The sequence below is a fragment of the Silene latifolia genome, unplaced genomic scaffold, assembly GCF_048544455.1.
Source record: "Silene latifolia isolate original U9 population unplaced genomic scaffold, ASM4854445v1 scaffold_124, whole genome shotgun sequence".
Lineage (NCBI taxonomy): Eukaryota > Viridiplantae > Streptophyta > Magnoliopsida > Caryophyllales > Caryophyllaceae > Silene > Silene latifolia.
This window is the reverse complement of record NW_027413129.1, coordinates 1,175,518-1,199,972: the sequence shown is the minus strand read 5'-3', so window position 1 is coordinate 1,199,972 and position 24,455 is coordinate 1,175,518. Positions and strand designations below refer to the sequence as shown.

At 35.3% G+C, this 24,455-nt stretch overlaps 2 protein-coding genes across 8 annotated transcripts; both read left to right on the top strand.

The window, feature by feature from the left end:
• Nucleotides 1–8,148: 8,148 nt before the first annotated feature.
• On the top strand, nucleotides 8,149–11,505 carry LOC141637649 (CAX-interacting protein 4). 2 transcript variants are annotated; one of them, XM_074447123.1, is made up of 3 exons: nucleotides 8,159–8,768; nucleotides 8,907–9,510; nucleotides 9,697–11,505. In XM_074447123.1, the coding sequence occupies exon 3, from the start codon at nucleotides 10,320–10,322 to the stop codon at nucleotides 11,274–11,276; it is 957 nt and encodes a 318-aa protein (XP_074303224.1). In that variant the 5' UTR covers nucleotides 8,159–8,768; nucleotides 8,907–9,510; nucleotides 9,697–10,319; the 3' UTR covers nucleotides 11,277–11,505. The 2 variants fall into 2 exon arrangements, with proteins under 2 accessions (XP_074303223.1, XP_074303224.1); XM_074447122.1 differs by lacking the exon at nucleotides 8,907–9,510 and having other exon boundaries at nucleotides 8,149–8,253; nucleotides 10,298–11,505.
• Nucleotides 11,506–11,865: 360 nt separating this feature from the next.
• LOC141637650 (DEAD-box ATP-dependent RNA helicase 21-like) lies at nucleotides 11,866–21,396 on the top strand. Of its 6 annotated transcripts, XR_012541837.1 has the most exons (6): nucleotides 12,095–12,228; nucleotides 12,746–15,078; nucleotides 17,601–17,648; nucleotides 17,843–17,960; nucleotides 18,083–19,556; nucleotides 21,050–21,396. XR_012541837.1 is itself a non-coding variant. In XM_074447124.1 (2 exons), the coding sequence occupies exon 2, from the start codon at nucleotides 12,789–12,791 to the stop codon at nucleotides 14,967–14,969; it is 2,181 nt and encodes a 726-aa protein (XP_074303225.1). In that variant the 5' UTR covers nucleotides 11,866–12,228; nucleotides 12,746–12,788; the 3' UTR covers nucleotides 14,970–15,264. The 6 variants fall into 6 exon arrangements, 1 of the variants encoding a protein (XP_074303225.1); XR_012541838.1 differs by lacking the exon at nucleotides 21,050–21,396 and having other exon boundaries at nucleotides 17,598–17,648; nucleotides 17,843–18,285; XR_012541836.1 differs by lacking the exons at nucleotides 18,083–19,556; nucleotides 21,050–21,396 and having other exon boundaries at nucleotides 11,942–12,228; nucleotides 17,598–18,049.
• Nucleotides 21,397–24,455: the final 3,059 nt, after the last annotated feature.

Below are 24,455 nucleotides of genomic sequence, written 5' to 3'. Positions count from 1 at the left end.
ACTTTTAAGAATCTGTCTATGGTACCATTGAGGTTCCATTTTTTTGCCCATGGTACCCCTAATGTAAAGGCTGTTAAATGGACGTTAAGTTTGATGGCGTGACAATAAAATAACAATTAAAAAATAATACCCCCTTTATTGTTTTATTGGTACGGATATCTCTCTCTTTTAAATGAAAATTTAATTAACTATATCATTATAATATTGGAAAATTTCTCATGGTAACCTCTTTGATAGATTACACATGCTACCATGGACGTTTGTTTTCTATTTTTTTTAACATAATTAAAATATGTTCAAATGATAAGAACCTATACTCTAATGATAGAATATTTTTTAACACAATTCTAATTATATTATTTAAACGTAGTATATTTACCACACCTACATTATTTTTCAATATGGGACATATAAAATATATAGGTAGAAAATATAATGATATGAACTTTTAAGAGTTCTCCAAGACAATACTTAAGAGACTCAAAAGATTTTGGATTGATGCCTAAGTTTCAAGGATGCCTCCTATTTATAATCATAGATTCACCCACCTTATGCTATATTTCGATGTGGGAAAATTCTATTTTTTATATGTAGTATATTTATCACACCTATATTATTTTTCAATGTGGGACATATAACATACTATGAAATACACCATCTTTAATATGTGCAAATTATATGAAATCTATATATACTCTAATGATAGCATTTCTTACCATGAATCTAATAATATTATTTTCATAATTTTTTTACCGACATTATTTTGCAAAATGAAATGTAAAAGTTTTTATATAAAAATTAGAAACATCACTTGAATATAAAATAAGAAATACAGAGTATATATTATAATAACTAAAAGATTTTTCAAATATTAACTTAGGTTAGAAATCATTATTGTAGAGACAGTAATACAAACTCTTTTAAGAAATGCCAAGAAATACATGTCTCTTCTTAAAAAGCTACTATTGTATACATATTATTTTTCTTTGAAGGTAAAACCACTTAGTCTCGATCATTAGATAGGGATCTCTACATCGTACATATAACGACTATTACTGCATTCAGAAGACAACCATTAGTAAAATCTTTAGTTTTGTACTATATCAGGAGACTACCATTAGTAAAACCTTTAGTTTTGTATTTTTTGATTTTCTTGTTCATGTTCTTAACTCTTTCCCGGGTAGTTCCCTGCAACGATTTCCACTTTATTTTTTATATCATATCGTAGATAATGACAGAAAATCTTAAGATCTCTTTAAAACAATATTTATGAGACTCAAATTTTTTTGGGTGGATACATAAGTTCCAAATATGCCTCCTATTTATAATCATAGGATCACATCATTTTATACTAATCTTTCGATGTGGGACAATTCTACTATTTATATGTAGTATATTCACCACTCTTACTTATTTTCCAATGTGGGACAAAACATACTAAAAAGTACACAATTTTCTGTATTAAGAAGTACACCATCTTTAATATGTGCAAATAATATGAAATCTATACTCTAATGATAGCATTTTTTTCCACAAAGCTAATTATATTATTTTCATAATTTTTTTAACGATATTTTTTTGCCAAATGAAATGTAAAAGTTTGATATAAAAATTGGAAATATCACTTGAATATAATTTAGGAAATATACATATTATAATAATTAAAAGATTTTCCACTTTATTTTTAACATCAAAAATTATACTTTCCTAAATTGATTTTTGATGATGTGGACGCTCTCAGATCGCTCGAAAAAACTCTCTTTTATATATATACTAGATTTAATGCCCGTGCGATGCACGGGCTTTTTTATAAAGCTAAGTTGAACTAAACTGAACTAAATAGAGCTGAGCTAAACTGAATAGATTTAAAATAAAAATCCATTAATTATTTAAATTTATCGTTACATTAAAACTTATTCTCTTTGAACAACCTCATTTCACAAGTTCAACCCTGATTATAAGACCCTGAATGACATAAATTAATCTAAAATTTCGAGTTCGTAAAACAATGTTGCATTTAAACTTTCTATCTTACTCGTAAAGAGCTAGTTATAGTGTAAATCGACTCAAATACATAGCTATAGTCAATCTTTAAGCCTACGGCCAGGGAATTTGAGAACTTTGAGAATTGAAATTTCAGTTTTTGAGGTATTGTTGCATGCTACGGAGTATATAAGTATAGATCATGATTGGATCCTCATTATTGAACTATGGAATAGGTATATAGAAGGAGGACAATAGTAGATCAGAAGTATGTTTCTAATTTTTTCAGTATAATTCATTTAAAATTCTAGTTTTATTCATGAACTATGTAAAAAGTCTTAGAATTCTTTTTAAGTTAGCTTATGTATATCTTTAAATAATTTATCTATATCTACTCTGTATTACTTAGTCGTTAATTCTTTTTTATTCAAGAACGTAAAAAGTCTTAGAATTCCATTAGGAGTATTAGTCAAGCATTATAATCGTCCTAGACTTTTTTGTTGACTCCCTAAGCTAACTAAATGAAAGTTTTAAATAAGTTTGTCCGAATGTATATTAGATTAACATGAGTTGAAAATTTGAGGCAAATTTAATTCTTTTAAGTTGAACACTTCTAAAATCTTTAATTTTTTTTTTCTTATTGTTGAGAGGAAGGCTTAGAGGAAAAGTAAAGACCATACAATTACATGATGTTTAAAGATTGGACCCTCATACAACTACCTTATTAGGCTCGAGAGGACTCTCATCATAATTTTTGATATAAAAGGGAAAATAGTTGCATAAATTTATCATAAATAATAATTACATCGGGATTCGGGGTAGACATTAACCCGAACTCTCATCGCGTAGTCAAGAGGTATATAGTGCATCATTTTGATGCACCGCCTCATTTACACTCTGCCTCACAAAACTGGAACTTATTAATTCAAAATTTCACTCATAACTCAAGAATTCCTTCACCACAATTGTCATGTAATAGCCAGGAGTACTTTGTGCTTTACGCCTTTGATTGTTGGGAGTCAGATTCTAAATTTAATGAATGAAACTTCATCCGCCTTGCTACTATATCGACTCCAACATCGCATCTTTCGCCTCCGTAAAATCAACGGCCCCATGCCCCCATTAGTGTCTATCATGTATGCTTGACCGATTCGTGTCCTACGTATCCTAAATGATCTCACAGCACTACCTCCATATCACATCCCGTCATTCTACGTTGCAGCATCCACGTTTGTTATCCAAATTCCAAACTCAAGGGGTGGCATGGCTCACCTAGTCACCTACAGGCTACAACTCCACCACGCTTTACTCCACCATGCTTTACTGTGTTCCTCTTGCTCCATACGCCCAAAGCCCCATTACGTATGTACATGTCTTGAATTTTAATTGTTGAGCATTACATACTAATAATTTTACTAAGCTTTAAGCAACAACCCTGCAAAAATATTACGTGCTCCCTCCGTTTTGTTTCGATCAATAATATATCTTTGTTTCAAAATTCTCCTCACAAAAAAGTCAATTGTTAACTACTTAGCGGAACGGAGGTCCTATACCTTTAGATAAAGATAAAACGACAATCTTTTAATTTCGCATCGCATGACGTTAGTTACCTTTTTTGTATAGAAACCACGCAAATCAAAGTACTCCATATAAACGATGAGAACGATGTACGTAAATGTTATTGTGCTGCAAAAAAAGAAAAACAAAGCAAACAAAGCAATCATCAATCATGTAATACTCAGTCCAAAAAAAATTACTATGAGCAACTAAAAATTACGTGGAAAACCAATCAAGAAGTTGAATGAATGAATGACGAAGCAAGGACATTGAATATTGAGTGTATATATATATATATAATATATACATATGAATATGAAATATTAGAGGTAGATGTATATATTTGTGTCATTATAGAATTCTTTTAACAAACTGATTCTTATTAATAGTCAATTTTGACGTTTGTTAATGCTTAAGTTCTATCTTTTAGTTTTATATTTGCATTTGTTTAAATTTGTACGTGTAATTCTATATATTATTTTTTATTCTACGTATTTTACAAAGTTTGGAGTCTCTACATTCACTCGAAAAAAGCTTCCTTTATTAATATACTAGACTAGATTTAATGCCCGTGCGATGCACGGGCCTATTTGTAGTGCTCTATCGTGTATAGTGTAGTAACCAAAAAGTGTTTTCATGGTCTCACCTATATGATATTTTGTTTGTGTAGTGTTGATCTACGCAGGTATACTCATGAATCTTAGTAAGATAAGTAGATAACTATGCTCCCTCATGTAAAGTCTTCTATTTTAGTTTTGAGATTATTGTTGTATATTAAGTATAGTGACATTTCGCTATGTTGTAATTACGGGTCACAGATTAAATAGTGTTCTATTTTAAGTGAGTTGGTGTAATTTGGATTTTAATCAGGTAAACCACCCTTAATTTAGATCATAATCTTATATTTCATCCATTCCGGTTATTTGTTTGCCTATTTCCTTTTGACCGGCCCAGAAGTAGTAGCCTTTAAATTCTCACAAGCATATACTTAGAAACATTGGAGAAGACGACAATGAGTAGATTATACAACCTGTTGTATGTAGTTGTATGATGTAGAATTCGAGCGGTGTACTAAAGTTTTTGAGTTTTGTTTAAAAGAATTTGAGTCATGCTATAAAGTTTTTGAACTCACATATTTAAACATAAAAAAATGAACTCTTACAAAACTCAGAAAAATTACCTCAAATTAATATATGGGATTATACAGTGCTTATTATAGAACTGATTGTATAGTAGTATATGTGAGGAGACGGTATCTTACCAAAATATTATGTACAATATCATTTTTTTATTATTCATTCACACACTCATTTATGTGTTTTTGCTTAACGATGATGTCCAGCTACACCTGTGCATAGCGTGACACATTGATGTGAAAATCTTCGTGCCCAAGCTGCTAAACTACCTATTTATTTAGTTATAATAGATAGATTTTATTTTTTATTTTTTTTGTGCGAAAGAGGGACAAAGCCTCGAACGAATTAATTCTGACATTACAACATTGTACAATTTTAATTAAATCAACCCGTCTAATAAAATTAATTATGTAAAATTTTAATTAAATCCACCAGACCAGTGACAGAAAACGTAGTAGTTAATAATTTAATATGGGTAGTACGTAGTTTTATGGCTTAATATTACTCCGTAATTTAGAAGTGGGGTCGTTTGACCTCCGTAATTGATGTTGCAATGGAGGCGCCCCGTTACCAAATATTATCTCCCTCTCCTTAATTTAACTTAAAAAGGGTCTTTATATATATATATTTATTCCACCCTTAACAAAATATCTAATATAATTAGAAAACAAAGACTAATAGTAAACTATTTTCTAAACTAAAACAAATAGCAAAAAGACAAATCACGTATAAAGAAACCACGTAGCATACACATCCAAGTCAAACACTAATATTAGAATTACGTAGCATGTCCCATGATTGAACATAGCCTTGAATTCCTTGATGATAGAACAAAGGTGAAGAAGAAGGCTCAAAAACGGGCAAGGCAACCGCGATTTGCTTTCATGACAAAGAGTGAGCTTGATCATCTTGAAGTCTTAGAGATGGTTATAGATGGCGCAAGTATGGACAGAAGGCTGTGAAAAACAGTCCCTTTCCAAGGCTTGATTTCCCCGAAAGAATTAGTTCTACACTAAAACTTAGATTGATAACCTATTAACCTGCAAAACGCCCAAACTGAATAGCGTATTGTTGTAAGTAAACTGTATATACAGATTTCAAGGAGTAAATTATGAGCTTTGATTCCGCAAGTTATCATTAACAAATAAGTTTATAAGGCTAACCAACTATAGTCGTTGGTCGGAGTAAATTATGAGCTAATAATATAAAAACGTGTATATATGTATACCGATACTAACTGTACCTATAAGAATATATTTATTTGAACATTTTCCACCCATGACTTCCACCGTCACATTTTCCCTTAATTTGATCCGTACCTGCAGTTTTAACACACACATTATTAATACATATTAGAGCAAGTCAATGGTAAGCTAGTTGCAACTAGCTTACCATTGCCATATCATATTTTAAGCTACAATTATTTTGAGCTACCAAACAATTACAATGGTTTAGCTTAACATTTATACTAGCTTGAATAATGGAATTATCTAACTAAATTCTTATTGGTTGTTTTTGTTGTAGGGCCATTTAAAATTAATTTGCAATGAAGTTTGATTCTTAAACTAAGCAAGTTTACATGGCAAACTCCAATGGTGTATGAAGAACTAAAGCTTGCATTTCTAAAAATTAAAGCAAGTCCTAAACTATATACCATTGGACTTGCTCTTATAAGTATATAGTCATTAAGGTATACATTATTCTATATAAAAAAAATATATATGTGTACACACGCAATCTAAACGGTCAAAAGAAAATGAAAACAATATCATCTAAGCTGGTAATCTAAACAATTCAGAAAAGAAAAGGAGAGAGCAGCAGGCAAAATTTGTGATTTGTGCGTACAATACTTATAATAGTGTTTTAGATGCACCCTATAAAGTTGGTAGAAGTCTAATTGAACCATGATTCTTCCCTGCTTCGTATTAAGTTTCATAGTCTATCTCAAATATATTATTATTATTATTATTATTATTATTATTGTTATTATCATTATTATTATTATTATTATTATCCTTGATTAAATTTGAGTATTAGAGTTTGATTGCACTAATTATATTGGTAGTAGACTTTTATCTTTCCTTCAATACGTAAATACTATTCAATTCTATTATATATTTAACTAGTATTGGAGCCCGGCTTCGCCCGGGCTACCTCTACTTACCATTAAATTTTTTTTTTTCATTAAATAAAATTACTCAAAGTTGCATAACCCATAAATTTATCATTAATATATTTTTCTATGACATATCCTAAAATTACAATGAAATAAATTTTGAGACAAATTCACTACTCCCGCTATTAATATTTTACTCTTATTAATGAAACAATAGTAATTTCACTACTTGCCCGTAATCATTGTTACTTTCACTACTCCCGCCGTAATTATTGTTACTGTCACTACTGTCGCATCAATATTGATAATTTCACTACTCCCGCCGTAATTATTGTTACTTTCACTATTGTCGCATTAATATTGATTATTTCACAACTCCCGTTGTTGTTTCTACCACTTTCACTAATCTCGCTGATAATATTGTTAATTTTACTATTCAAATGAGTGATTAATATCATATAACTATATCCAATGTTACTACTTAGCCATGCAATTTTAAGAGAATTATGTATTTATATAAATATATTACATATATGCATTAAATCAAATCGAAAGAATTATGCAATATTATATATTATGGAATTAACTTGAATTATTTATAACCTACTTATATTATATTTTTGTATGTTAAATAATTAACATCTCTATACATCTAATAAACTATAAAATTTAATAAAATTGCATAGATTTTAAATTTAATATATAATTTTATGATGATAATAATTAATACCATAAGTGTGCATGCTTATACTAATTAATTATTTTATTTTAAGGAAATTGACCATGTTTTAGTCTCTTACAAATGTTTAGGAAAATTACCAAGCTTCTATATAATTTAATTTTAACCCAAACTATATAATATTTGCATTGAGATCCCTTAATCGGGTCCATCACACGGTGCTAGTGATTTAAAACTATATAGTATAATTAATTAGTATAACTTTCTTTAATTACATTGAAGTCCCTTGGTTTCTGGATTTAATATATAGTATTGATTACCAAACTTTTTTATATTATTATTGGTCGAAAGTCTTTCGCAAATGTTGGAGTCTCTATAATCGCTCGAAAAAAGCTTCCTTTAATAATATAGATAGATAGATATACTAGACTAGACTAGATATAGATTTGACATGTTAGACCCATTGAATGTATGCAAATTGCAACATTTTAGGTAAATTGTGATATTTTAACTTATATTTTAACATAAGTAATTAAAATAGAATTTAGAGATAGAAATATAAATTGGATTGAGAAGAGAGAATAATTAAATAGAATAGAAAATATAGGAAGACCCAAATATAAAAACTCATCAAATAATAAGAAGTTTTTAAAAAATTCAGCGTAAGCTTTTATACTAGATAATTGAAAAAAGTTGACCGACGCAACTGCATCTTTTTAATTATCGTCTTCTGCGCATCAAATTTTCAATAACTTCTCCAACTCGATTTCGCCCAAATTACTGTATGTTTCAAATCTCTTCTCTTTCATGTCAATTTTGATTTTTCTTCTTTTCGCTTCCATTTCGTTACTATTCTCCTTGTTTTTTCTTCGTATTTGATTTCCGATTTTACCACGTAATTAGGGTTAGGGTTAGGGTTTCACCGTTGCTCTATTTTTATTCTTCTTAATTGCTGCTATAATTAACTTCAAATTTGCTTTTGACCGTAATTGTATATAATCATGTTCATTGATTGTTCATTTGTTTATTTTTCAAACTTAGAAATATATAATGAATGAATGTGCCAGTCGATTGATTTGGATTTGATAGAATTTTGAAACCTTTTTTGAGGACAATTGATTTGCTGTAATATGTAATTGAAACTTCTTAGAGTTGATTTTTGTTCAATGACTTAATGTAATACCAAGTACTCCGTATTTCTCTTTGGATGACTTAATGGTTTTGCTGTTGGATTGTTTTGGTTGGAAGTCGCCAAATTTTAGATGTTGGGTATAAAGGGCTTCAAATTCCCATTTCAGTATGTAAATTGATTTGGAGATGTCTTAGTCTAGTGGTTAAGACGGAGGTATCCTGGACAATAGGTCTCAGGTTCGATTCCCCTTCCCCATATTGTAATGCGACTAAGTGCGCGCTTCGTTGAACCAAAAAAAAAAAGTATGTAAATTGATTTATTTATTTTTACTGTAGCCTGCAAAATTTGGAGTGTCGTGTCGTGTCAGGTGCAGGGGTGGATCCAGGAATTTCCTACGGAATTTCCGTAACAAAATTTTTGCTACGGAAATTCCGTAGCAGCCATTTCCGCCATGTGAAAAAATTGACGCGAGCATAGGAAATTCTATTGCTATGGATGGTCCAAAATCCGTAGCTAATGGCCTACTGTATTTTTTAGTAGTGTGAAAACAAGCCCCTATGAGTGCTCTTGATATGTATGCAATGTCGAACAAGATAACAATTATCTGATCATAGAAGCACCAACACTCCCATGAATCCCATCCCAAGCCATTCTAGTGCAAGCAATCAAGCATGTGTACTCTTAAATATCCCAATATGACCAAATTTATTGAGTAATAACGGCAAGATGGCTATCAAATTATCAATCATCGGTGGGTATCAAGCATCACTCTATCAACTATCATAGAATAATTATTCATGTATCAATTTACCATCACTTTATCTACTTCGTGAAAAACAATTCACTTATCGACTGCATTCTAGTACTTAATTTGGACTGTCTACACTCTCTTCCCCTTACTTTAATAGTTTAAGGGTTTTTCTATCCTATGCCCACTAGGCATAGGATAAGAAACCTAAAAGGGGAAAGAATTAGTGGATTTTTTATGGGAAATTGCAATGTCCTATCACTTTAAAAGAAAAACATCATTAATTCTTTCCTTTTTAGGTTTCTTATCCTATGCCTAGTGGGCATAGGATAGAAAAACCGATAGTTTAATCATTCATATTTTCAATATTATAGAAGTGCCCTAATAACTTAATCAATAATATGATATTCGATACAAGAATTTGAGAGAGAAAGGCATAACATAGCATTCTTAACATCATCAAAACCAAAAGATTTATCGAGAACTAGACATCCAAGATCCTAATAGCATAATTAACATTAATAGTTTACTAATTTCAAGAGGAAGATGATGATTGATGAATAATAAGAGAATTACCTATGAAAGTATCAATTCGAGGGGTGGTGAACAACGATGGAAGTGGTGACCTGCCGGAGTGACAACAGCAAGAAAGGTGGCTAGAGTGGTGTACCGGTGGTAACTGTTGAATTGGTGCTTTGCAGCGTGACGTTTGAGTTTCTTTTTCTTTGTTTTTGAGTTTTTGTGTTTGCATTGACTATTGACTTTTCTAACTTAGTGAATTTTTTCTTTTTTCATGGGTTGGGCTTAAGCCCAGACAGCCCTTGGGCTAGATCGCCCCTGGTCAGGTGTCCGTGTTAGTGTCCGTATGAATGCTACCTAGGTTATAATAAGAATCCATCCTAGAATCGTTTGACGTGATATTAAAACTTGTCTTTTTTTTTTTCAGAGTTCCACAATAAGATCTCAAGATGCCGGCTACAGCAGGTCGGGTTCGTATGCCTGCAAACAACAGGGTGCATAGTAGTGCAGCCCTTCAAACCCATAGCATTTGGCAGAGTGCAATCGGTTACGATCCCTATGCTCCTAGCCAAGATGACACGAAAGGTGCTTCTCAGAGCAAGACTGAGGATGAGCCCGAGAATCCGTATGCGAATTTCCAAGGTTTGCTTGCACTTGCTCGTATGACAGGTTCTAATACTGATGAGGCCCGTGGTGCATGCAAGAAATGTGGCCGTGTTGGACATCTCACTTTCCAGTGCAGGAACTTTGTGAGTGTCAAGGATGACAAGAATGAGAAAGACCTGTACGCGATTCAAGCTAATGTCATGGCAGAGCTGGGAAAAATTAAGGGTAGTTTGGGAAAGCGGAATAACAAATCTGGTGCCGAGATCGCAGAGGAGAGCTCAGAGGATGAGTCTGAGAGTTCAGATTCAAGTGAGGACTCTGAAATGGAGAGGATCATTGCTCAACGTTTTGGAAAGAAGAAGGGCAGTAGCAAGTCCAATTCCCTAAATAAAAAGAAGGATTTATCCGACAACGAAGATTCTGAACCTGAAAAAAGGAAAAGAAGGGGGAGGTCTAAGAAAAGAAGTGGAGGAAAGAGATCTGAGAGTGTTTCAGATGATGATGATGCTCGAAGGAAGAGAAAGGTAAAGAGAAGGAAGAGGGATGAATCGTCAGATGAGGAGGAACATCGTCGTCACAGGAGGAAGAGTAGGAAGGAGAAGAGGAGAAGGCGGAGCCATAGACACTCGGATGATTCGGAAGATTCTGAGGAATCTCCGAGACAGGATAAGAGAAAGAGCAGGAGGGGAAGATCTCCTTCTGATTCTGAAGTCAGTTACTCGGATGATTCCAGAGTCGGGAGGCACTCAAAGCGGTCTGACAAAAAGAGCCGGAAGCGCACTCGTGAAGATGATGAGTAGTCTTGTTATCTTGTTCTAGCTATTGGCCGGCATATACCTCTTGCTTTTGCCAATATAGCGGCTGGCTTTTATACATAAGACTTATTGTAATAACGTATCTGCTTTGACTTGAACTTCAAATGTTATTTCAAGTATTGTACCGATTACTATGTTGGTTGTTGAACGGTGTTGTTGGTTGTGCTTTGCCTATGCTTGATGATGTTTTAAATATTGTGATTCCAACTGCCTACACCGATGTCTATTCTGAGTTTCTTTTTTGCTTGGTTTCTACATTAGTGCTTGGAATGGGTTCGACTTTAATTCTTAAGGGAATCATGTTCTCTTCATTAACAGGTTGGATTTTAGAAGCTTGTAGTATTTGCCATAACTGAACTGACCACTTCCCAGGGTCGGTCTTGGATGCGATCCACCAATGCCTGCCATGTTATGCAAGGATGCCATTTTGTTAGGATTTCTCTCGCACTTTATTCGCAGTTTGAAATATGGATCTGATCGTTTTCACTTTGATGTACCATTTCTGTCTCCGGTGAAATTTGGCAATGGGTTATATAACAAGAATACAAGATTGTTGTACCTCCAATTTACCCCATTGTTCTGAATTCTGAGGTATCTATAACTACGTGAGCAAAACAAGAATTACGAGAGCTTTGGTAGTAATCTAAAGGAATATTTGAAGAGCTTATAAAACGACAAAGCGTCTTGCTTGTGACGGGTTAATCCCGGCACAAGCTTGTGACCTCTCACAAAAAGGGAGAGGGGACAAGGTGGGGCACCCCATGTGTTTCCCACTCACCTCTCAATAGGTATTTCGTAATCGGGATTGAAAACGTAAGGCCCAATACGCATAATAAGTTGAAATAAGATAACCGACTCAACTGCATCATCTATTTAATTATCGTCTTCTGCTCATCAAATTATCAATATCCTCCAACTCGATTTCGCCCAAATTACGGTATGTATCAATCTCTTCTCTTTCCTATCAATTTTGAATTTTTCTTCTTTTTGCTTCCATTTCGTTGCTATATTTTCCTTGTTATTTCTTCATTTTTGATTTCCGATTTTACCACGTAATTAGGGTTAGGGTTAGGGTTTCACCGTTGCTCTATTTTTATTCTTCTTAATTGCTGCTATGATTAACTTCAACTTTGTTTTAGACCGTAATTGTATATAATCATGATCATCATTGATTGTTAAACCTGTCGACTCCCTTCGTCCCAATCATTTGTTTATTATTATTATTTTTTTAATTATTTGTGAGCAGTATTTCAATCAAAGGTAAACTGCAAAATTTGATACTGTTATGGCATAACTTTGTAATCATTCAATTTTATAACATTGGAAATAATTTACATATTAGGTTTATGATTATGGTGTATGAATGTTTGTTAGATGGTCTAATAAGCAATTTTCTTATTTTCTTATTGGATTGATTAAGCAAGGACTTACTGTATGCTCCTTTTCTTGATCAGGTACTGGTTGATTTAGTAATCATTAGTGATCGGTTTTGTAGTCATGATAAAACCCTTAGAAGAAGTTGTTAGTGGGTCGGTTGCCTCAGGGGCGACTACTAGTAACAGCTCTAACATTGCCAAGCCTGTCTTCTTGACTAAAGCGCAAAGAGAGGAGTTAGCTTTGCAGCGCAGGAAAGAGGCAACAGCTGACCAGAAACTCCGTGCTGAGCAGCTCCTTGCTCAAGCACGTTCATCTGATTCCAACGGGGTCTCGGATGTTTCTCATCATCACTCCTCTCGGGGTAGAGACCATGACCGGGATAGGGACAGGGACCGTGACCGTGACCGTGGTCGGGACAGGGAAAGGGATCGTGAACGAGATCGGGAAAGGGATCGAGAACGAGAGAAGGAGAGGGATATGGAGAGACGGAAACGTGATAAGGAACGGGAAGAGGAGGGTAAGGCTAGAGAGAGTGTGAGGTTGGAGAAATTGACTGAGAGGGAGAGGGAGAAGGAGCTGGAGTTGATTAAAGAGCAGTATTTGGGTTCAAAAAAGCCTAAGAAGCGCGTGATCAAGCCGAGTGAAAAGTTCCGATTTTCATTTGATTGGGAGAACACAGAGGATACATCTCGTGATATGAATGTTTTGTATCAAAATCCTCATGAAGCTCAGCTGTTGTTTGGTAGAGGGTTCAGAGCTGGAATTGATCGAAGGGAGCAGAAGAAGCTGGCAGCTAAAAATGAAGTGGATTTGCGTGAGGAAATACGTAAAAAAGATGGGTTTGCAGAGAAACCTGAAGAAGCCGCCGCACAACGTCGGCGGGAGCAAGCTGCTGAGAAATATGATCCATTTGATATGAGGGTTGATCGTCACTGGTCTGATAAGAAGCTTGAAGAAATGAGTGAGAGGGATTGGAGGATTTTCAGGGAGGACTTTAATATATCTTACAAAGGCTCCAGGATACCTAGGCCTATGAGGAATTGGGCTGAGAGTAAACTGAGTTCAGAGCTTTTGAAAGCTGTGGAGCGCGTTGGTTACAAGTCTCCATCTCCCATCCAGATGGCAGCTATTCCATTAGGACTCCAACAGCGGGATGTCATTGGGGTTGCAGAAACTGGTTCAGGAAAGACGGCTGCCTTTGTTCTGCCTATGTTGGCTTATATTACTAGACTACCACCGATTACCGAAGATAATGAGGCTGAGGGTCCTTATGCTGTTGTTATGGCCCCTACTCGTGAGCTAGCACAACAAATTGAAGATGAGACAGTTAAGTTTGCTCACTATATGGGAATTAAGGTGGTCTCTGTGGTTGGTGGACAGTCCATTGAAGAGCAAGGATTTAAAATTAGACAAGGGTGTGAAATTGTTATTGCCACACCAGGACGTCTCATTGACTGTCTTGAAAGGCGTCTAGTTGTGCTCAACCAGTGCAATTATGTCGTTTTAGATGAGGCAGATCGGATGATTGATATGGGTTTTGAGCCTCAGGTTGTTGGTGTCTTGGATGCGATGCCTTCTAGTAACCTAAAGCCCGAGAATGAAGAAGAAGAGCTGGATGAGAGAAGGATTTATCGAACAACTTATATGTTCAGTGCTACTATGCCACCCGCTGTAGAGCGGCTTGCAAGGAAGTACTTGAGGAATCCTGTTGTGGTCACTATTGGAACTGCTGGTAAAGCAACTGACCTCATCACACAGCAAGTGATTATGATGAAGGAATCAGAAAAAACTTACAGGTTGCAGAAGTATCTTGATGATTTGGGTGATAAAACAGCTATAGTATTTGTCAACACAAAGAAGAATGCTGATACTCTAATGAAGTCACTGGACAAAGCAGGCTACCGAGTCACTACTTTGCATGGTGGCAAATCACAAGAACAAAGAGAGATAAGCCTTGAAGGTTTCAGGACCAAGAGATACAACGTCATGGTTGCAACTGATGTTGCTGGTCGTGGAATAGATATTCCTGATGTTGCTCATGTGATAAACTATGATATGCCCGGGAACATTGAGATGTACACACATCGTATTGGACGTACTGGAAGGGCAGGAAAGACGGGTGTGGCTACGACATTTTTGACATTGCATGATACCGAAGTTTTCTATGATCTAAAGCAGATGTTGGTTCAGAGCAATAGTCCTGTTCCGCCTGAACTTTCTAGGCATGAGGCTTCGAAGTTTAAACCTGGTAGTGTTCCAGATAGACCTCCAAGGCGCAATGAGACCCTTTTTGCCCACTGATACCTGGTGGATTCGCATGATGGTACTGGACATAGCCACGTAAGATCTTCTGAGTCCCTACTTGCTTCATAGCTATCAGGATTTATGGAGGTGCTCATGAAAGCTTTATGTGAGTAAATGCTACCTTTTACGGAAGTTCAGTCAGTATTCCTTTTGTTTCCTTTAAAAAATTCTTAGTTTATTTTATTCTGGATGAACCAACCTTGTTTTTAAGTCTGTATGAACTGGATGAGGTTAACTGTGATGTGTTTTATGCAGTTATTTACGTGTGTGACATGTTCACAAGTTGCTTCCACTCTTTGAACGTTTCAAGAATTTGAGTTTGATTTATGTTTATGTTCTTAAGGCCTTGTTTGTATAAAAGGATTTGGAAGGAAAGGGAGGGGAGGGATTTGGAGAGAGGTAATTTCCATTGTTTGGATAGCAAAATGGGGGTGGAGGGATTTGGAGGGGAGCATCCGCATTGATTAAGCTCCCCATATTTTTTCTCTCCTTTTCTTATTCGTCCACCTCTTTTTCCACTATTTTTCCATTAATCCTCCCCAATTTATAACTATATCTATGCAACAATGGGGTTCCCCATTTATATATAATTTGGGAACCTCCCCAAAAGAAACACACAATTTACCCTCACTTTTTTTTGGGGAACCTCCTCTAAAAATGGTGGAGCCTCAAATTATGGGGAGGTTGGTGCATTAGTGAGGTTCCCCATATGAGAAAAGAGAGTGCATTTGGGGAGGTAGATTTTTACCTTTGTGGATGCTCAATGGATCCCTCCATTTCCCTCTTCCAAGCCAAAACCGTTTCCCCTTCAACAGAGGAAAGATTTGGAGGGAACACTCCTACCCACCATTCCACCTCCCCCCCCCCCTTTCTCCCTTTCCCTCCATTTTAGTATCCAAAGTCCAAACAAGGCGTAAAGGGGTTACTTGATTGTGTCCTCATTGGAAAACGATAGCCTGGTTTAATAGATAAACAGACATTTAGGAATGGTGAAGTATATTTGTGCTCATATATGATTGTCAATCCTTTTTGAACTAGGATAACGCTATTGGCCTTGTGACTTGGCTTCTTGCCAAGCCAATACTAAATGTAGCCATACTTGAATCAAATATTTTGTATTGCTGCCATCATTGGAAAACGATAGCCTGGTTTAATAGATAAACAGACATTTAGTAGTGTGTATGGGTTTTAGTTTGATCACTTTTCATTAGAATTCATTGAGGCACGAGGGGAGGAGAAGGTCTCTTGTAAGATGGTTTTAAAATAAGCTTATTGTAAAACCGCATTCTATATACCTTAACGTAGTTGCTTTTCATGGACGAGTTTTACTCTATCATGGACTTTTTGCCATAATTCTTCGACACATTGTCCTTGTTCTAAAAAACAAACAAATTCTCCCTTCTACTTTTCTTCTTAAAATTAATCAAGTCTTCAAAAAAATTACACAATCATAGATTTTTTAATCCTCCTATTAACCAGAATTCTAACTTCATTCATTTTGCATCAGTTGTTTTGTATCAAGTTAAATAGAATACATGAAATTAGGGGTTATGAAAAGTAGGGTTCATGGGTAAGGGTGGCTAGGGTGATTGGAGAGGGGGCTGATGGCGGCGGAGGGGCCGGTGGCCTGTGGGGATCTGACCTGGATCGCGATGGGGTTTGGGAGGCTGGAATTTAGTCGGGTTGGGAATTGGAGTGCGAGTCTGGGTGGAGGAAAGGGGCGAGTGGGTCTCGGTGAAGGAGGGTCGGGATGGGGGGGCGGAGTGGTTTGACAACGGAGGGTTTGAGTGGGAGGGGAGCAGGTCCGGTCTGAGGTAGGTGGGGGAGGGGAGTCGGGTCTGGGCATGTGGAGCAAAGGGAAGATATGGCCGGTGGCTGCACCAGGAAGGGGCGGTTGAGTGGGTGAGGGTGGTCTGATCAGGCGGTTGGGTGTGGCGGCAGGAGTGGAGGTTAAGGGGATAAGAAGAAATAGAAAAATATGAGTTTAGAAATGAAGGGGTAAAGTCGTCAATTATGTCCATGATAGAGTAAAACTCGTCCATGAAAGAGCATAACCCTACCTTAATAGCCACATAAAGGTAATTGGTAACCACTCTTACAAGGGTAGTTAAGTAAAACAACCGGTTTTACAATAATACTTCTGTAAAACGGTTTTACACAAGTATTTGTGTGAGGGGAAAAGCATCAGGAGTGTTTTCCCTAGATAATGCTAACAAAAAAAAATAATTCCCTCCATATGGCTACTCTAAAAATATTTCCCTATTCTAATTGTTTTTTTTTTTCCATGTTTAAATTTTCATGGCAAGCTACCTAGCACATAGTAATCATTTAACACTATCTTGGGACAAACCAAAATGGAAATATTATCATTCTTGTTAGAATAGGGAAGGTATATGAATCTGATAATTCGTGCACTTTCATATGCTCAATTGGAGATAGATGCTGGGATGTAATCTTCATCAAGTAGATTCTATGGTTTACTGTGGAATTTGAACTTCTGGTGACCATCTTTATTTGTCTGGTTTAGATTCAATGCTTTGCTATTCTTGGATTGGAATAAGTCCAGTGTTTTTGATCAGTTACATCTCTCGGGGCTGCTTCAATATTCTTCATTGTGATTTCTAGCAGGCTCAAGATTTGGGAATGGAAATAGTGCACTGATCCTTGTAAGCACAGGCAAGTGAACTTGTGCAACTTTCTGTTTCGAATCGTCTTCATGATTTTGTATTCAGTAAGCATCACATTTGCAATTGGAGAAGTTGGAATCTTGTTTGTCAAGCGCATTATTATGAATTTATGATGAGTGATTACACTATTCCGATGTTCTTGGATATGACCATTTGGGCCGTCTGCTGACGTTTTAATTGCAGTAGATAACCACGCTGCAGCAAGTGGTTCAGTTGTTCAGATATAAAACTTAGTTTTAAAAAGTGCGCTCAGGCACAAGGCGAAGTGAGTCACAAGCCAGAATGTCTTGTGGTGCCTCAGGTGCGTCTTGTACATAAAGCACATCAGTAGAGAGACGCATTTTCTGTAGATTTCCTTGTAGTTTTTTTTTTAATCTTCCCTTTTCTTCATTACTCTCGACTCTTTTATTTTCTTCCTGCCAGCCTGCCAGGGGACCGGGGAGGACTGGATCAGGGAAAACAGTACATCAGGATTAATCTCACCTATTCCATAGGCTGTAGCACTTATAATAATGAGTTCACTTCCTCGGCGTCTCTAATCAACGCTTAAACTCGCAACCTGGAACTTTTTCTTCATTTGTTATTTGTAGTAATTGGGAGTTAAGACGTCGCATCTTTCTTCGACCTTTATTTTCCTCCACTTATTTCGTCTTCTCAAGTATTGTGGCTAATGAGAATAACGTTCAAAGTACATAACTACTTTGGACAAATGTCTCGTAATGGCGCTGTTACCACAACAATTTGAAGTCGGTCAGATGATTTTTTGTTTGGCGTATGGAGTACTTTGCAATTGCATTGAAAAATGTACTCATTTTTGTAGCCCGGTTGAGGCATTCATTACCCCGGAGGATTGGCTCAACTGGTAAAAAGAAAGGTGCACTTCTTTTGTATGGAATTCAGTCCCCAGTGTTGGGCTGTTTATATATCGTGCATAATTGAGTTGCATGAATGTGACGTAAATAGAATAATCCAAAATGATTCAGTACCCGAGTTGAGCTAACTAAAAAAATAACCAAATTTTAAAAAGTGTGAATTGGTATAGAATGATAAGTTGAAATTACTCCTTCTGTCTGGGCTATTTGTTTGTTTGGCTTTGATTTTGGCACACAGACGAAAGGAAAAAAGAATAAGCCAATTATTTATATGACAAGTAGACTAAAAATTGAGCGTGGATCTAATTGTTCATCAAAGACATTTGTAAAATAGAAACGCAAATAATTGGCTAAGATGCCTTAAAACGAAATAAGCAAATAAATGAACGGGACAAAGGGAGTACATAAAGTTGGAAATTACAAAAATGTTGACATTACAAAAGGCTGTAACCTTTATATAGGACCCATAATTGGGAGTATCTTGACCCATAATTACCCGACTCAAATGAATTAGCCGACAGTAAGTTAGGGTATTTATTAGGACTAAGACCCAAAGAGATTAGCATCACAATTGTTAACCGCCCACAAAGTTTAAAAACTGCAATCCACTAATATTAATTTTTGACTTGTTCTACACAACACACACACACACTCGTTTTCTTCTATGGTCTTTCATTACTCTTGACTTTCTCCACAAAACTTTTACTCCACATACCCTTTCTTAGTTTCTTTCTCTCTTCCTTAATCTTTCCATCTTCTTGCATTCTACACAAAACAATACATTATTCCATAAGGATGTTTCGTGGAAGCCGACTTTTATACATCTTGCTAGCAATTTCAGTCATTATTTCATGCTTGCACCTACGACCAACTGCTGCCAGAAGTTCGCTAAACCATACTAATGATGATACATCACATACAATGTTAAATGATAACAATGTTACCCATAATGGTAATTCTTATGGAGGATGGGTTGCAGATAATGAAAGAGCAGTGCCCACGGGTCCTGACCCGCTACATAACAGGTATGCCTCTTTCTACTTTGATTATATTATCGTGGAGCTAAGAAGATGTCAACTTGTTTAACAGTCAAGTTCTTTGGTTGGGCTAATTAGGGCTTGTAGATGTTGTTATAACTCCCTTCCCTTTCTAAAGGATAATCAATACCATTATTATGCATGATATTGTACATTTTTGCAATTAGGGTGTTAACAATATTGCATCATCAAGGTTGATATTCATTGACGTATGTATGGTTATCATTTTGTAAATGCCATTTTACTATATTGAGTATTCATCATTTCCTCCGACACACAATGATTTATCTTTTTTGACAAAGATTTTGCTTCTTAAAAGTAACATTTCTTTTTATTTCTCAAATTTATTTATTTTTATTTATTTTTTCTTTATATATTTTATTTTCACTTTGAATTGTCTACATTTAGGCATTTAGCTACTTGTGCCCTAATTCCTGAGACTGCAATGTTTCTATAAGTCTCATAAATAGAAATTGCGTAAACATGTCTTAGCTTTACTCAAGTCGTACAAAAACATGACAATTTAAGCTGACGTAGTCGTCTTTTTTTTTTCGAGTTTATATGCTCATAAGTCATAACCCTGAGTTCGGAGAGGAATTTCCATCTAATCTTAAGAATAAAGTTTGAAACACTCGACTCCCGTAATTACAAATGACATTTCGTACATCTTATACATTCTTTAATAATTGTCAAAATATTATTACCAAATATTTTGACATGTATACTTTTCAAAAGTATTTTTCATGACAAATATAATAATTTGAGTTTTACAATTTTTTCCATAGTATTTTTTTTTATTAATATTGAATGTCAATGGATTACCTCGAAAAAAAACATACAATTTGAAATAAGGGTATGACTTTTTCTTTTCATTTAAAAAAAAATAAGGTGAGAGAACTGAAGTTCCAAGATTTCATGAAAAGTTGCATAAAAACCATGAACAAAAACAAGTTTGGGAATGTCGTCCAAGTATAAGTAGCACCTATATGCCGAAGTCCATTGTTTGCTTGCACAATTAGGCACAAATTTCAAGTGAAGTGGCAAACACATTGCCTTAGTCTAATGGCCTACCAAAATGAGCATAAAACCCAACAAACCATATTTTCTGGCTTATATATCGGTATCAAGGGCTCTATGTATCATTAAAAGTCACCAATTGCATGATTAATTTATGCAATTACACTTAAACTATACTTAGAAAAAATCATGCTCATTTGTCAATTCAATCAAATTTATTAGTGTTAGTTGGACATGGGATTCCACACAATTCAATTCTATTGATTACTAAGTAATAATTATCAAAGGGGTCCATTATTTTGACATAAATTGCCATATGATAATGCCATCATACTACTATACTAGCATAAGTATAACTTTTGCATTCCATTTTATTCTTAAAGTGTGAGTTTTTTTAGTTTTAACTATATTATAGTTGTTTAATTAGGACTTTATCCTCATTAAAAAAACTTTTTGATTTGTAGAGAAGATCAAACTTAAAAGCCTGGGTCTCAACCGATAGGTCTGTATAAAAGAACATCAGAACCATGCATGGCCGCCGGAGATCACACGGAAAACAATCAAGACAGCGGCATCTGGACGAGAGACTATGGATGACCATTTTGACATTTGTTTGAGCTTGTTTCGTATATTTTGCATAATGTGAGTTTTGTTGAATGTAACATATACGTACAACGAATCATTTATTTGTATTAGTCATACTCTAAATTGACCAACGAACAATCAAAGATATCATTCATAAGATTTGTGTAACAAAGGGCTCCTAGATAATATCCCTTCTCTTCAAAGCCACATGGTTTTAGGTTTGGTATCTTTCTTTTTGTTTAGATTTTGCCCTACAAACTCATTAATTAATCCGTTCAAATGCATGAAAAAACCAATTTATGAAAGAAATATTATACAAAATTACTCTTTCTTTTCTTATTTTATCTTTTCAAGAGTTCGCTTGCGCATGTGTCTTGTATGGGCGGAAGTAGCTTACTATTACCTAGGTGCTTCAGCGCTATATGTTTTTGAGGAGAAAAAAAAAATTGATCGTGCAAAAGCCGCTAATACTTAACTGATAAACTTCATAGTACTTTGAATGCAGCTAACTCTAGATCTTATTCTGATTATTAATCTTATAAGATATATTGGAATATATCGTATTCCTGTAATATTTTATTACCTGACCGATACTAAATTGTTGGCGTAAAACAAGTTAAATTAATCTTATATATATTGAAATATACAGTATCCTCCTAATCAAACATTTTAAATGTTGTAATACACCGCGTGTTAGTGAATTATGAATTTGAATACTTTAATTTTTTTTGTGTATCTTTACTGATGATGTTGTTAGATTAGTTACAATATCTAATGTGTGTTGTCACGGACGACAATTCATCGACTCCAAGTGTTTATCTCTACTCAAATTTCTTCAATAAAAATCATGAAAATGAAATTAAATCTATATTTCCACACTTACATAAATATTTTATAACAAGACATATCTCTATTAGTCTAAAATGTTTGAGCTTCTCGCCATTGACTTCTTGTGGCCTAAAACACTAAGGGGCGATTGATTGGGGATCTAAAGGAAAGGGAAAACAGAGCAAATAAAACTTCTTCATTTTTTTGCAGTTGTTTGTTTGACAATTTTTTCATCCCCTTTCCCATCTTCATTGCTTCTCATACCCCTAAATCCCTTTACTTCCATTCGCCCACCATAGGGTATAACCCATTCCCTTGACTAACTCTAACCACTACCGGCCACCTACTACCAACCCTCATAACCACCAACCACTAGGGATGTCAATGGATCCGGTTCGGGTCGGGTGAAACTTCATCTGCATCCATCCATCACATTAAAAAGTTCATCATATCAATCCATCGTCCACGAAATTTTATCAGCCATCATCCGTCCATCCAACATCCACGGATGCAACGGGTGGATCGGGTGATAAATGGGTGATTATAATTATGTTTATAAGTCTAAAAAAGTATTGAATTTTATTTCACCCAAAAATATGTAAGGTAAATTAGTATTAGATTACGTGCATTAAAAATCTTGTAACTTAATGTTTGCTTGACTAGTATATAAAGTAAGTAGCTTAGTATTGTCTATCTTAAGTTTTATATAAATATGTAATTTTTTTTCAAGAAACGAAGAATATCGGGTGGCGGATGGATGACGGGTTGGATTTAGGTTTATATATCATCCATTTATTTCATCCATCATCCATCCATCATCCATTTAACTCGGGTTTTCGCCCATCCATTTAAATCGGGTGGATGAATATTTAACGGTTGCAGGTGAGATTGACATCCCTACCAACCACGATCACAAATTATAACCAGTACCACTACCCAACGACCGTCCTAAAATCGGTGACCCTGGTCTCCGGCAATAACAACCACCCGCAATTACATAATCTGAATAAAATCCACCCAAACCCCATAAACACCAACAAACAATCTGTAATACCCCGTATTTTATAATCATATAATCATATAATTATATTGTATTATATAAGTTATGTATGAGACAGATAATAAAATAATAAGGATAATGATATACTTTCACCCACCCATGTATACATATCCCACCTACCCTTATCTCATCCACACTCACCTTATCACAACTCACAACATTAACATACCAAGATTACAGAGAGAGGAAAAGAGAGAAAAGGAAGGGAGATTTTGTCCCTCCGCCTCGAAATCTTAAGGTAAGACGGTTTTTGTAACACCCCCATACACAAAAGTGCCTTACCAAGACCACCTCATGCATGCAAGTGCTACCATCTCGGTTACCCGAGGCAGTGTATATCAAATTGACCATAAAAGAACATAATTAAGTAAATGAGTTTAAGTGATTACAATTCCAAAATCAAAACTGTAAAGTAAATACAAATGTTCCAAATCCAAACCAACTGAAAAGAAATCTAAGTTCAAGATACAGCGGAAGACTCTAATGACTCATGGTGACAACATCCCAGCTATCCCTCGCGCAATCGATCTCATACCTACTCAATAACTACTCACCATCCCCGAATGGATTACCACAGTTTTAAAAACAATTACCCGGGGTCAGTTACTGATTACACAATATAGGATAAGCAGAATAACAATACACATTATCATCCAACTCCGTCATATCTCCACACACCTGACTACACATTAAAGTGTGTAGTCCTGCCAGAATATCCATCGCAACAGATATTCCACACCGCCAGTGGGGGACCGCAGCCGTACCCACCAAATCCCCGCTTATCTATTCCGAGCGAAAACCCAAGTTCCTTAATGCGCACATTCCCTCTTGTGGCGGGTTTCACTTAGGGCGAATCAAGGGCGTGAAGCCACTCCCGCAAGTGACCCCACTCAGCCGAGCGCCTCGCGAACCACAGACAATTACATTCAACCAATTATACAACAACAACACCAATATGATAAAGATCAACAACAATCACAATCATCACCAACCAACTATCAAATATCATATAAACAATAACCGAGTAGGGAAACCCTACCTGGAATAAGCGAATCACCAAGACCGTCACAAAACAGCTATTTAAAACTGCTCCTCTACGAAACCACCTCCTATAACTACACAATCATATAATTACTATCTACCAAGCATCATACTCTCAAAAACCCCGAAAATACCCAAGTAGGGTTTTAAACAAAATCAACGAAAAGACATAAAAACTGTACAAGGATCTTACCCACAATACGACAAACTCAACGGCGTAAAGAACACAACGATTCGACGACTCTAGCCTTTCGGGATTTGATAGCAATGCGAAGAAGAAAGCAACGTAACTTTGTTTAGGTTTTTGTGAAGTTTAGAAAAAGTAAAAGTGACAAAGAAAACTAACGGAAGTGTTT

Excerpts from the sequence above, each read along its gene's own strand:
- LOC141637650 (XM_074447124.1), top strand. The coding sequence starts at position 12,789 with ATGATAAAACCCTTAGAAGAAGTTGTTAGTGGGTCGGTTGCCTCAGGG.
- LOC141637649 (XM_074447122.1), top strand. The coding sequence starts at position 10,320 with ATGCCGGCTACAGCAGGTCGGGTTCGTATGCCTGCAAACAACAGGGTG.